This window comes from Mobula hypostoma, chromosome 23, assembly GCF_963921235.1.
Source record: "Mobula hypostoma chromosome 23, sMobHyp1.1, whole genome shotgun sequence".
In the NCBI taxonomy this organism is placed as follows: Eukaryota; Metazoa; Chordata; class Chondrichthyes; order Myliobatiformes; family Myliobatidae; genus Mobula; species Mobula hypostoma.
Genome location: NC_086119.1, coordinates 36,009,256 through 36,024,628, shown reverse-complemented (window position 1 = coordinate 36,024,628; position 15,373 = coordinate 36,009,256). Strand labels below are relative to the sequence as shown.

Here is a 15,373-nt window from a genome sequence, read left to right as displayed (position 1 = left end):
CTTGAGAAGATACCAAAGAGGTCTTGGTGGGAATAGAAGAGGAAAGTGGAGAGGGAAAAAAAACTACCAGGAGAAATCAATGTTCTTGTCATCATCTGGATGGAGGCTACCTAGGTGGAATATGAGGTGTTGCTCCTCCACCCTGAGTATAGTCTCAACATATTACAAAAAAGGAGGCCACGGACCAACATGTCAAAACAGGAATAGGGATAGGAATAGGAATTGAAATAGTTGGCCACTGGGAAATTCTGCTTTTGGTGGATGGAGTAGAGGGCTTGACAAAGTGGTCCCCCAATTTATGACAAGTCTCACCAATGTAGAAGAAGCACTGAATACAATAGACGACCCTGATAGATTCACAGGTGAAATGTTGCCTCGCTTGGAAAGACTGGAGCCCTGAATTTAAGTGAGGGAACAGGTGAATGGGGAGGTGTAGTTTGCAGGGTTATGAGCTAGCAGGGAGATCAGTGGGGAGGGACAAATGGACAAGGGAATCAGGGAAGGGGTACTCCCTGAAAGTGAAGAGTGTTGGGAGGAGAGAGATAAAGATGTGTTTGATGTTAGGAACCTGTTGAAGACGGCAGAAGTTGCAGAGAATTATGTGTTGAATGCGGAAGCTCATGGGGTGTTAGGTGAGGACAGGAGAGCTCTATACTTGTTAAGGCAGCAGAAAGATTGTGAATGTCCACAAAGTGGAGGCGATGTGGGTGAGGGCAGCATCATGTGAAAAAAGGAAATCTAGTTCTTTGAAGGAGGAGGACATCTCTGATATCCTGGAAAGGAAAGCCTCGTCTTGAGAACGGATGCAGAAGAGACAAAGCAACAGAGAAAAGGAATAGCATTTTTACATGAGACAGGGTGGGAAGAGGTATAGTCATGATAGTTGTGGAAGTTGGTAGGTTTATAAAAGATATTGGTCAACAGTTTGTCTCCAGAGATGAAAACAGATTGGGAAAGGGAACAAAGGTGTCAGAAATGGACCAAGTGAATTTAAAAGCAGGGTGAAAGTTGGAGGCAAAGTTGATGAAATTGATGAGATCAGAATTGGTGCAAAAAGCAGCACCAATGCAGTTGTCATGTCAGACAGGAAGAGCTGGAGAGCATTACCAGGGAAGGCTTGGAGCACATTGTTTAACACAATGTTTAATCATTCACAGTCCAAGCTGGAAAAAGGATGTGAACCCTTGTTTTTAAATCACTGGTAGAACCTCCTTCAGCAGCAATAACCTCCACCAATTATTTCCTGTAGCCGCTGATCAGACTTGCATAATGGCATGGAGAAAGTTCAGACCATTCCTCCATACAAAACTGTTTCAGTTCATCAATATTTCTGGGATATCTTGCATGAAAAGCCCTCTTCAGGTCATGCTACAGCATCTCAAATGGGTTAAGGTCTGGACACTGATTTGGCTATTCCAAAACACAAATTTTCTTCTTCTTAAACTATTCTGTTGTTGATTTACTTTTGTGTTTCAGATCATTGTCTTGTTACATCATCCATCTTCTATTAAGCTTCAGGCAAAGGAATGCTATCCTGACATTCTTCTGTAAAATGTTGTTTAAAATTTTGAATTCATAGTTCCCTCAGCAAAGCAACCCCAAACCATGATCCTCCTTCCACCATGTTTCACAGTTGGGATGAGGTTTTACTGTTAGTGTGCAGTGCCCTTTTTCTTCCAAACATAGCAGTGTGCATTTCTGCAAAAAAGTTCCAACTTTTGTCTCATCTGCTCGCAAAACATTGTCCCAGAAGCATTGTGGAACATCCAGGTGGTTTTTTTGAAAACTTGAGATGTGCAGCAATGGTTTTTTTTTTTGGGAGAGCAGTGGTTTCCTTCATGCTGTCCTTCCATGAACACCATTCTTGTTCAGTGGTTTTCTTATAGTGGACACATAAACAGAGACTTTAGCAAGTTCTAAAGATTTCTGCAGGTCTTACACTATTACACCCCTGGGTTCTTTTTCACCTCTTTCACCATTGCACATTGTGCTTTTGGAGTGATCTTTGCAGGACGCTCACTCCTAGGGAGAGTAGCAACAGGACTGAATTTCCTTCATTTGTAGAATATTTCTCTTACTGTGGCTGATGCAACACTCAGGTCTTTAGAAATGCTTTTGTAGTTTTTTTCCAGCTTCAATCATATCCACAATTCTTCTAAGGGCCTCTGAAAATTGTTTTGATCAAAGCATGGCAGGAATAAACAGATCTTTCTTGAGAAGAGCAGGCTCTGTCAGTAACTTGACTGGTTTTTTTGTATAAGGTAGGGCACCTCTACAACCCACACCTCAAATCTCATCTCATTGATTGGAACATCAGACTCCAAATAGATCTTGTAGAAGGCATTACCCCAAAGGTACACTTACTTTTTTGAACCTGGATTATGATTGTTTAAATGGTGTACTCAGTATTGACCAGTAGTACAATTGATTGTGTGTTATTAGTTTTGGCAGATTGTGTTTATCTATTATTGTGACTTAGATGGAGATCAGACCACATTTGATGAGTAATTGCAGAAAACCAGATAATTGCAAAGGGTTCATAAACTTTTCCTTGCAACTATATATATAGCTAGGGTGCCTAAAACTTTTTCACAATACTGTAGTAAGTTTATGCATTGCACTGTATTGCTAGCACAAAATAAAAATTTCATGACATGTGAGTGATTATAAACCTGATTCTGATATAGGTCTCTATTGTGGACTGAGAGAGAAGGGGGCAGGAAGAGGGGATTCAAAGCTGGGAAAAGGGGAAGGGAGAGGGTTTGAGCGGGAAGCACCAGAAATGGATTCTGTAATGATCAATAAACGAATGACATTGCCTGGTGTCTAAGGCTGTGTGTGTCTGTACTTGCGCCACCCCCTGTCCCAACACTCCTTCTTTGCCACCTCCCCTATACCCCTCCCGCAGCACTCTACCCTTGCCATTCCCAATATCCTCTGCTCCCGCCAAATGTACCCACTTCACTCTCCATGTTGACATATACAATACTGTGCAAAAGTCTTAGGTAACTTAGCTTTATATACCTAAGAATTTTCTACAGTACTTGTACACTAATCCCATTTTATTCTTCCCACATTTCCTTCAACACTACCTCCCCACTCCCACACGCCAGTGTAATTTACTGTGGTCAACTACCCTATCAAGCTGCCCATCTTTTGGACATAGGATGAAGCCATTGTGGGAAAATAGTTGATCAGAAAGAATATGCAAACCTCTCACAGACATTTCCAGGAATCAGCATTGAATTCAGGATGATGGAGCTAAGAGGCAGTAAGCTGTATCAGCTGCACCAGTGTACTAATCTAATTTGTCATCATTTGTGTATATTACAAAATGTGCAGCCAATCTAAACAGAAATATCATAAATCAAGTTTATTACAGTCTTAAGAGTGTATTGGCTGTTGTAGCCTGACTGTTGAACAATGACCTCGAAACTCACTCCTTTCATTAATTAGATTTACCTAATTATTGTAAATCCCAAAAACTATACATAATGGTGCCATTTAAAAAATAAGCACACGACAAAACCAGTTTAAAAAAATGACATCGTAAGCTTAAATTTTGTTCAGTGATTTAACATGCACCACCTACAGCAGTAGAAAGCAACCCAACAATAATCTACTATAACATTTTATGTTGAATTTGCATCAGATAAACAGCAGGTGTACTATTCTTTCTTCACAAAAACTAATTTTGATTTAAAAAGTAATTTCCTAACTAACAGTTTTAAAAATTGTAATGTTCTGAGATTTTACTGAATGGGGATCAATGTTTTGGGGTGGGAACTTCACTTATTTTTTTCCCAAGAATCAGGCATAATTTGTCCATATTGCACAATGGAACACAAGATTGAATTAATACCTTAAATTTACACTTTTCAAAAACTATTCCACTAAGTAAAATAAGTGGAACAGATGAGATTAAAAAAAACATTAATGAAACTGTCCAAAGGTAAAGGAGTGACGAAACTGAAGTAAGACAATAAAATATATGGTAAGCATTCAAGATATTAAACACCTAACAGAGTAATTTTAGTGCTTTGGAAATAAAATATTACCGGTGGTAACAGAGTTAGCTTCAGAAATATTTCTGTAAATTTGATAAAAGGTCCAGAAGTTAAAATATGCTTTTGAATCTTGACAAGCTCATTTTTCCCTCATATGTTAAGACAAAACACAATTAACTTTCTTGCAAGATGTTCCTAGTTGAGTTCTACTGAAGTGGTGAAATCTTCAGTGGGATCATAATCCTGGAATCCATCCGTTGAATGAGTGGCACTGTGGAGAGGAAACAATGTATAATTCATGCATACATTTAAAATACACACTTTACTTGATAGCAAAAATTGATGGATCAAAATGTAAATACTGCAATCTGCCAGTTCTTTATAAATATTTAATTTTAAATCATTTGTATTTGTATTCAGTAAGCAAACATTTAACAGAAAATGCAAATATTCTCCTCAAAAAATCAACTGGATAACTCCAGACAAAATCTATACCAGCACTGCATATGAACAATTTCATTCAGCAATTTTATTGTTCACACAACTAGGCTTCATATAGGTTTTGTGAATATATGTATATAGAAAAAATATTTACTCATACAAATATGTTATAAGGTAGTGTTGTATCAGAGAAGAAAGTCAAAAACAATGATAAAGAATCTAGTGCTTTCCCAGCATAAGAGACGAATAAACTCTTCTCAGGCTTCCAGCCGGGTACAAATATCAATTTTACAAATTGATATTACAAATTTACAAATATCAATTTCAATGACAAACTCTGCCATCTTCATTAAGGTTGATGCCTGGGCATGTCTAGTCTGGTGGTATTTATACCCCCGTCCTCTGTCCCTCCTGATTGGTTAATCCTCATCCAATTAGGTTTCCGCTCTCCCATCCTGTTTACAATTGAAATCCAGTTCTTACTTAGAGCAAGACCTTCATCTTTGTTAATATTCTTTTCCTCTAGTTTTATTTCAATGGCTTCCTTCACCAGGCAGTCCCAAAAGCCATTGGCACGGCACAGTAGTTTTGTGCCGTTGAAGTCAATCCTATGGCCATTGTGAATGCGATGTTCCACTACCGCAGATTTCTCCGCATAACCCAAACATTGCTACCTCCTGTCTTCCCTACATTTCCACAGTTTCCAGAAGGATCGTCAGGATCCTGAAGAAATACTGGATTAATACCATTCACAAACTCTAAGGAAGCTCAAATCACAGCTTATTGGGTCAAAGATGATCTGGGACGCAGGACAACTGGTGTTTACAAGATTCCCTGTGTATGCACAACAGCGTACATCAGCCAGATGGGATGCACGGTAGAAACCAACATCAAGGAGCACAGGAGGTGTATCCCATTCTCCTGCCTTCTCACCGTAACCTTTGACACCCTGAATAATCAAGAACCCATCAACCTCCGCTTTAAATATGCTCAATAACTTTGTCTTCAGCCTTCTGTGGCAATGAATTCCACAGATTCACCACTCTCTGGCTAAAAAAGTTCCATCTCATCTCTGTTCTAGATGGATGTCCCACTAATCTGAGGCTATGCCCTGTAGTCCTAAACTCAGACACATCCACTCCATCTAGGCCTTTTTAAAGACGGTCAGTTACACTGAAATGGAATTCTGCTGCAAACTGAATGCCAGCCACAAAAGATGCCCGGCATTGTCACATTTAATTTTTGGGTGCTGAGTACTGAGAATTGCTGGATGACACTGATATGGTTCTACAGGTGAAATACTGAAAAGTGAAAAGGTATCTTCCACATCTGAATGCTAATAAACCAAAAAAATCAGTTACATTTTCTTCTTTCTGATACAGGGTATAAAAGCTCATTTTACCATGCTTGGAAATTGAAGACTAAATATTACAGATCTATGTAGCTTTACTTCAACCGTTTCAGAACACTAATTTTAGACTAAAAATACCTGTGTAGTATACACATTCATCCCAGCCAGGTTTCTGCCATGCTGAATTTCGTGTTTCATCTCTTGACTGCAAATCTTTGTAAGCTTTAAAAAGCACAAAGTACAAGAAATAAAGTTAGATTTATATTACTTATATTTAATATAACTAAGCCATTAAAACCAAATGTTAAAAATCAACTATCATTTACTCTTTAAGTTGTCAATTATAGTTGTTCATCCCTTCAGATCAATATTTTTAAAACGGATCTCTTAGTAAATTGACAATTTCACCTGCCACCACAGGTACATGTATATGAAAGGCTGAGAGAGATACGGGCCAAACATGAGCAAATGAGTCTTGCTTAGATCGGCCACATTGTCAGCATGGACAGATTGAGCTGAAGGACTATCCACAACATAAGTGAAATACTTCCATTACATAACATGATATACAATGGTTGATGACATTTTTGTCAATATTTTTTGTAAATTAAGCTTGCTGAACACATCACTAGTCCAGTAACCTGGATAGCTTCACAAGCATGAAAATAGAATCCTTTGTCAGATGAATTACTTCAGAACACAAGTGTGATGATGAAATTACAATCAAAAGTTGCCATTTTGTCCTCCAGATTTGTAAAACAACTTCCCTCTCCCTGACCCCCCTTATAAACTGCATTTGTGAAGACTCTAACTTTATGTTTGCTGTCCTTTCACAATTGGGCATTTGCCATAGGTGAAACCACATAAATTTGTAGAGAAAAGTGCATAGCAGAATTAATTCCTGAATATAACTAACATAAGGCCATTAAATGCAGCATGCATTTTCTTCTTTCTGATACAGTGCAATGCATGCACTGTGGCATAATTGTTAATTGTGGTTGATTATTTTCCATCTCAACCAAGAAACAATGAAGCAAACTGTAATTGCATGCACACAAACGTCTGACTGAGAACAATAAGGCTGGCATTGATTGGACTTTGCTGCTCTACATGGCTCAGCTTCTTAATGTATTAAGTAACTTTCTTTCCCCTCTCTGCAACTTTTCTGCACAATCACAGACTCCGTCTTTGCTGACGTAGTGTGTAGTCAGCTGGCAATTCTCATTTAAGAATTGAGTATCTGAGGTTCTTAATGTCTCAATTGACTGCTGGATGCTCAAAGACAAAACCATGATTGCATTCTACTCAAAAGTAAGCCTAACTGGGCCTTTACATTCAAGTGACAGCACAGCTTGCTAACTTAGCATTAGTGAGCTTTAGACAGAATCACGGTGATGAAACATATCAATTCCTGCAACTTGGAGATGCTCCAATTTGCCTACTGTCAACAGAAAGTGCCATTTCATTGGCTCTTCGCTCAATCCTGGAACATCTGGACAGTGACAATACATACATCAGGATTCTCTTCATTGACTACAGTTCAGCATTCAATACTATCATCACCTCACAACTAACCAATAACCCTCTCCACCAAGACGTAGACCTCAAATAATTTCCTCACTTGCAGACCCCAGTCAGTTCAGATTGGCAACAACATCTCTTCCACAATCTCCATCACCACAGGTACATCACAAAGCTGTGTGCTTAGCCCTCTACTCTACTCGCCTTACACTTATGGTCTGTGAGGCTAAGCACACCTTTAATACCATATTTAAGTTTTTTTGATGACACCACTGTCCTTGGCCTTATCAAAGGTGATGACGAATCAGCATATAGGAGGGAGATTGAAAATCTGTCTGAATGGTGCCACAACAACGACCTTTCACTCAATGTCAGCAAGACCAAGGAGCTGAATATTGATTACTGGAGGAGGAAACCAGAGCTTCATGAGCTAGTTCTCATCAGGGGGTCAGAGGTGAAGAGAGACACATTAAATTACTTGGCATTACTTCAGATGTGCAGTGGATAATATACTGACTGGTTGCATCACAGCCTGTCATAGAAACACCAATTCCCTTGAACGGAAAAGCCTACAAAAGTAGTAAATACAACCCAGTCCATCACGGGTAAAACCCTCCCCACCATTGAGCACATCTATGAGGAGTGCTATCGCAGGAAAGCAGCATCCATCAAGGACCTCCACCATCCAAGCCATATTCTCTTCTCACTGCTGCCAGCAGGGAGGAGGTAAAGGAGCCTTAGGACCCAAGATCCACAGCACCAGTTTCAAGAACAGTTATTATCCCTCCACCATAAGGCTCTTAAACCAGAGGGCATAACTCACCCCAACACTGAATTGTTCCCACAACCTATGGGCTCACTTTCAAGGACTCTTCATCTCAAGTTCTCGATATTTACTGCTTATTTATTTATGATTATTTTATGATTTTTTCTGTTTTGTATTTGCATAGTTGTCTTTTGCACACTGGTTGCTTGTCTCATTGTGTGTAGTTTTCATTGATTCTATTGTATTTCTTTGTATTGACTGGGAATGCCTGCAAGAAAATGAATCTCAGGGTTGAATATGGCGACATAAATGTACTTAGATAACAAATTTACTTAGAACTTGAACCAGTGCTTGTCTATCCAAATATTTATATATCCAGTCCCTAAGAATAACTTACCCACTATTGATGGCAGGCTCACCAGCCTATAATTTTCTGGCTTATTCTTAGAGCCTTTCTAAAACAATGGAACAACATTAGCTATCCTCCAATCCTCTGGCACTTCAACCATGGCTAAGGACATTTTAAATATTTCTGCTAGGGCTCCTGCAGTTTCTGCACTAGCCTCTACAGGGTCCAAGGCAACAAATTATCAGGCCCTGAGGATTTATCCACCGTAATTTTCCTCAAGACAGTATACACCTATTGGGGTAAATACATATTGATACCAACGACATAGGCAGGAAAAGGGAGGAGGTCCTGAAAGCAGACTACAGGGAATTAGGAAGGAAAGGACCACAAAGATAGTCATCTCGGGATTAACTGTCTGTGCCACATGACAGTGAGTATAGGAACAGAGTGAGGTGGAGGATAAATGCATGGCTGAGGGATTGGAGCAGGGGGCAGTGATTCAGATTTCTAGATCATTGGGACCTCTTTTGGGGTAAAAGTGACCTGTACAAAAAGGACGGGTTGCACTTGAATCCTAGGGGGACCAGTATCCTGGTGGGGAGGTTTTCTAAGGCTACTGGGGAAGAGTTTGAACGAGAATTGCTGGGGGTGGGAACCGAACTGAAGAGACGGAGGAAGAGGTGTTAGCTCACAAATAGAGAAAGCTTGGAGACAGTGCGAGAGAGAGGATAGGCAGGTGATAGAGAAGGAATGCGCTCAGATCGATAGTTTGAGATGTGTCTATTTTAATGCGAGGAGTATTATGAACAAAACTGATGAGCTTAGAGCGTGGATCAGTATTTGGAGCTATGATGTAGTGGCCATTACAGAAACTTGGTTGGCTCAGGGGCAGGAATGGTTACTTCGAGTGCCAGGCTTTAGATGTTTCAGAAAGGACAGGGAAGGAGGCAAAAGAGGTGGGGGTGTGGCACTGTTGATTAGGAGGATAGGAAACAGAACCAAGTGAGCTTGAAGGAAGCTTGGAACCCCTGGCACACCATGTGCTGATGCCCAAACTTTGTTTAACATAAAAGGCCCCAGCGAATGAAAGGGAATGCAGTAATCAGCACCCAGCTTGTCAGAATTAGAATCATATTACTGCCAGTATGTAAAACATACCAGAATTGATTGTGCTTCAGTTCCAAACATAAAACACAGGACAATATCATACCAGACAATACAAAAGGAACCAACAACTTACAAGACAATAGTGCAAACAGCCAAGAGCAATCAACAATTAGCAGAACGGTCACATGCACAATATCAATAATCAAATAAATGTGAACATATGAAGAGACTCAATAATTATCAACAGAACAAGGAGAGCAGGAAAGACCATTTAACAGATGTTGTGCAGGGACAGTTAGGGTATTAAACCTGAGTGAGTTTTGTTGAGAAGCTGGTTAGATACAGGAAAGATGACATGTGGTCCTGGTGGTGATGCACTTGTAGCATCTCCCTGATGGCAATTTAGTGAATAGGTGACTGCTAGGGTGGATGCTGTCAGTAGTAATTTCTTCAGCTCTTTTCTTAGCTCTGGCGATGAACAGGTGCCAAATACATCTTGATTTCTGAATAGTCAGGGGATTATCACTTGCATATTCTACATTATCTTTACTGCTTAGCACCTCTATCCTTTTTCTACGAATGCTCTATCTGAAAACTTCATTAACGATACAGTAAATAAAATTAATGCATTGCTCTCTAGTTATCTTGCACAATTATTTATTTCATTCAACTGCAACCAAGCTGAAAACCACCTATATTTTTAATTCACATGGTAGGCAATAACAGCAATAGTGCTTTATTCATTGATTCATTTTAAACTTAGGAGCAATTAATTGAATCAATAAAACTATTAGCAGTAAGTGGGTTAGAGACAAAAATAGTAAAGAACTTATGTGTTACAAATAAACAGCAAAGACTCTGGCAAACATTACTTATGCCTGCATTGTTTAGCTGCACAACTTAAATGACTTCGCTTCTGATACATCACATGTATCTAAAGCCTAATGTAAATAAATGACAGCATTTATTTTGTTTGCTGTGCTCTTGATCCAATAAAAACAATAGGAAAATTCACAATTTCAGGAGTATGTTTGCTATCCCAGTCAATAATTTCAGTAAATTTTAGTAGGTAACTCTCAAGCTGTAATCACTCATCAGTAATAAGCAAAACCTTTTCTTCTTCTTGAAATTAACATTCTTTTTATTTATTTTTCACATGTACATTGAAATACATCATTCACGTTAAAAATCAACACGACCTAAGAACGTGTTGGGAGCAGCCCTGAAGTGTTGCCACACAGTCCAGCACCAACATCATCACAGAACTGCAACAAAACAATAGCAAACTAAACCCCGTTGCTCTCTCTCTCTCTCTCCCCCACGCACGCATACAGTCCTTCAACCCCAGGACAGGCAGTCTCCAGGACTCAAGCGGACTCGCAGACATTGAGCCTTCAACTTCCCTAACGGAGTCAGACTCACAGACCCAGGGCTTTGGCCATTGGGTCTTGATTTCCGGTCTTCCAATCAACCTTCAAGCTTCAGTCTTTGATAACAATCCCAGGACTTGCTGATGACAATCAATGAGGAACCTGAGATCCAGAGTCTCTGATAACTAGGACCCTAAACACTAGGCCTTGAATTCCATTCTCAACGACTTGCATACATAGGGGTCAACAGCCCTTCCTACTACTGTCTGCATAAAATTCTGATCCTAGGAGCTGATGACGATTTACTGATTTGGGGGGTTGGGTGGTGGGACCAGCCTTCTTTGGTCTTCCAGCCTGACACCCATCCACAGATGTCCTTCATCACATATCACTGGCCTTCAAATGCAGAGCGATGGCCTAGACTCTGGCCAAACCTTTAACTCTCCCACATCCCTTTCCTAAAACCTAGTCTGACCACTAACTCTCCTCTCTGTCCCTAAAACCATCCCTACAAACCTAAAAAGCCACAAAACCTGAGCCACAACCTTGATGGAGACTGCAACTCAGTGCTATCTTGACCAGAAATCCTCACAGTTCAAACAAATTCAATAATCATTAGAAGCCATAACTAGTCAGAAAAATTATAAAGAAACATGAATGCAGTAACTAACTGATCTTATTTACCCCATAGGTGATGCACTGTATAAAGTTCACCAATCTGCGAGAAGAAGCCACCAACTGCTTCATTGTTCTCCTGTCGAAATCGAATGGCACGAGCCCTATGAAAAATTAAATGAATCATAAATTCATTATTCATCATTATAGATAATTGAGATTTGAAGCAGTTATATTATAAATGTGAATGATTGTTTCAATTTTGTTGAAACAGACCTCTGAAAGTTGAACTTTGATTCACAAAATAATGATTAATAACTCAATTTTCCTAAAATTTTAATGTTGGAAACTGATTACACAAAATTTCAACTTATTTAACATGCAGTCATAATTATTTAGCTTTGCATAAATTAAAGTTTGATTCCTTTACACTAATAACACTTTACACAAACACTTACAGTATTTTAAATTCTGAATGAAGAGTAGTTGAAAAACTCAATGATTTTTCATTCAACCAAAATCCTCAAACATTAAAGCAGCTGCAACATTAAATTTTTAAACAGTTAAAACAGGATTTTCAACTTTGTGGCATACTTCAGTATAGATCCATATATTAACAGTCTGGTCATGTAAAATGGCAACTACATGCAAGCTAAAATGTAAAAACACCAAGCTTTGAATAGAGCTAATCTAATGGTGGACGGTATCGTCAGCCATTAGATCAGAGCTCTACAGACTTGCCAATTCCAGGCAGAATAAAAAAGTTTCCATAAACATCTCCATCCACAAATATGGCAGAGCTTTGCATGCGTAAACAAATTCAGAGAATGCAATTAAAGAGATCGGTCCTCGGACAATTTGATTCACTCCACTTAAAGAAACTGCTGAGTGCACTGCATTCATTAAAAAGCTTCAACTTAACTGAATACTGAAGACTAATCTAGAATTAGTCATATCTCTAGCCAAATTGTTCTAGTGACAGCCGAGTCATCTACAAACGTTTGTATTTGGAAAAATAGATTTCCGAAGTATACCAAATTCACAACAAACAGGAGAAATTTAATCTGCCAATTGCCATTCCCTTAACCTACATTCATTTGTCAAAGTGATGAAAGGAATGGTTGCTCATTCTATCAAGTAGCATTCACCTAACAGTAACACGCTAAACTCCAGGACCATTCAGATTTTGACCACTTACAGCCTTAGTTCAAATATGGACAAAAGGTCGGATGTGAAAAGGTTAAGTGAAAGTGGCTAGCTTTGATATCATAAAATTATTAAACAGTATAATACAAGAAAGATTCGGTAAAATTAAAGTAATTGGGATTGAGGATAAACTATTCACTTGCTTGTCATTAATATCATAAAGAAAGATGGCTTCTGTAATACTGGAAGCCAATAAATTAACCTTCAGGGTTATATCAGGATTCCTCAGGGTTGTGCCATAGCCCCAAACAATATTAGTAGCCATTTTAATAAACCATTCATCCTAATGTTACGTGGGCTTGATTTCTATCTTTAGCCTTATTTGCACTTCCTTTAAAGAATGAAGTAAGACCGAGTCAACATCCAGGCATGGGATGGTAAGTGACAAGTGATATTAAATTACACAAGCTTCAATCTAAAAGGAATGCTCAAGTACCTTCTACACTTGAACAATAGGCAAGGAAACTATTTGAGATAATTGGAAATACACAAAAAATCCAAATCCCATAAATGATGCAAACATTAAATTAAATAAGACTAATTAGGATTTATTTTTATTAGAATATGTACATGTTGGTGCTTCTTAATAACAGTGAAGGAATTTACATTTAACTTTCTACCTTTTGTTTAAAGAGTTTAGAACAATTATGCTTCTACTTACTTAAACCGCATCTTGCTCATCCTACCAAAGTACTTTATTTCAGTTCTCTGCTTTAAATTTCAATTATGTTTACCCAACTCACTAGTTTACTTATGTCTTCTTGTATTCTGTTATTAATTTCATTGTAACAGAATCTGACTTTCATTTATTAACCAATATTTCTCCAATGCTGGTCAATAATCAAAAGAAAATTAAATTACTTAGAATTTTATTCAAGGATCTGATGGTTGCTGGAAAGACAGAGGTAGGTCATGTGATGAAGGTGACAGTCACAGTATTTTACATAAAGATTGCCAGTACAGTAGATTTCAGTTAATTGGGCCATCAGTTAATCAGGGCAACCACTTATTTGGTAAAACTCTTGAAGAACATAAACAAATTGAGAAAATCGCCAGGATTCCCTTAATTTATTTGGGACATTATGCCACTTAGTTGGGGCAGGAGACTGTTGCCGAAAACAATTTCTAATTAGCAACAGTCGAGTGGCCATTAGACACTAACTACACTGTACTTACAGCAGACAGTTTTAAAATAATGTCACTTGTGTGTTTGTGTTCAAAAAGCAATGATTTTTGTCATTAATAATTGAATAAAGAGCAAGACAATTCAGAACTGTTTTATTCACTAAGGTTTCAAGCTTGAAGGTGCCAGAAACAGCCGGGAGTGAAAATGAAACAAGTTCACAACTTCTACAAGTTAAGAACCATGAAGAATTTGAAGGTATCAAAAATCATCTTGAATGTTACAATGAAAATGAAGATTTGGAGGATGCAATCTTTGGAAACACTGCTTGAAGGCAATCCACTATCTGCACTAGGTGTCTGCACTGATTTTGTTCATTTACAGCCAATCAAAAGAACATGTCAGAATACACTGAATGAATTCCTCCATCGATAACTACAAGGAACTAATAACAGTTTTATAGTACTGTAGTAGTTTTGGTTGTATTCTAATTTATTCTGTATTTCATGTAAATACATAAATAAATGGCAGTTTATCTTTTTTTTTTAAAGTACCTTTTCAACTATTTCCATGAAACTGGCTAACTGGGTCAGCCACTTAATTGGGCCAAAATGTTCTGGTCCCAATGCGTCCCAATTAACCTGGCTCCACTGTATTTGACACAATGAAGATTGGCAATATATTTCCATCAGATGGAGTGGGGCTTGAAGGGGAACTGGCAGGTGGTATTTCTGGGCTCTTGCTGTCCTTGTCTTCTAGATAAGATTGTGGTTTTAGAAGGAGCTGACATAGAAACAGTTTTACATCACTGATTATACTCCCTCTTCCACTTGATATTTTGAAAAGTGTGCAACATCTCAAATGATCAAATCCTATAGAACCACCACCAAAGCAAGAGAGAATATTGTTGAAGACAACTGATCAAGTGGATAGAAAGATACTTTATTGATCCCAGTGTCACAGTAGCATTACAAGTGCACAGATATACAAATATTAGAGAAGAAAGAATGAATTTTTAAAAAGTTCCCTCAAACAGTCTAACAGGAGGCGGGGGGGGAGGGGTCATCACTTTCCCAGCTATAGATTGACTCATTATAGATCCTAATGGCCACAGGTAAGAATGACATCATATAGCACTCTTTAGAAAAGTGCAGTTGTCTTGGTCTATTACTAAAAGTGCTCCTCTGTTCAGTCAAGTTGGCATGCAGAGGGTGTGAAACACTGTCCAGAATTGCCAGGATTTTCCGTAGGGTCCTTTGTTCTACCACGGCCTCTGGTGCGTCCAGTTTGACTCCTATAACAGAGCCAGCCTTTCTAATCAGTTTATTGAGCTTATCAGCATCGCCTACATTGATGCCATTGCCCCAGCACACCACTGCATAGAAGATTGTACAGGCAACAACAGACTGGTAGAACATGTGAAAGAGAGGCCTGCATACTTCAAAGGACCTCAGTGTCCTCAGGAAGTAGAGGCAATTCTGGCCCTTCTTCTACACAGCCTCTGTGTTGGTGCTTCA

The 15,373-nt window shown here is 38.7% G+C and overlaps 1 protein-coding gene across 1 annotated transcript in view; it reads right to left on the bottom strand.

Moving 5' to 3' along the window:
* Positions 1 to 3,921: 3,921 nt before the first annotated feature.
* The window catches only part of LOC134336671 (protein NipSnap homolog 2-like), a 37,843-nt gene continuing 26,391 nt past the window's right edge, over positions 3,922 to 15,373 (bottom strand). The window contains exons 8-10 of the mRNA XM_063031026.1: positions 11,597 to 11,691; positions 5,938 to 6,021; positions 3,922 to 4,278 (exon numbers count right to left, since the gene is read on the bottom strand). Of these exons, the coding sequence (XP_062887096.1) occupies positions 4,214 to 4,278; positions 5,938 to 6,021; positions 11,597 to 11,691 (244 nt within the window). The 3' untranslated portion in view covers positions 3,922 to 4,213. The remainder of the gene's footprint in view (positions 4,279 to 5,937; positions 6,022 to 11,596; positions 11,692 to 15,373) is intronic.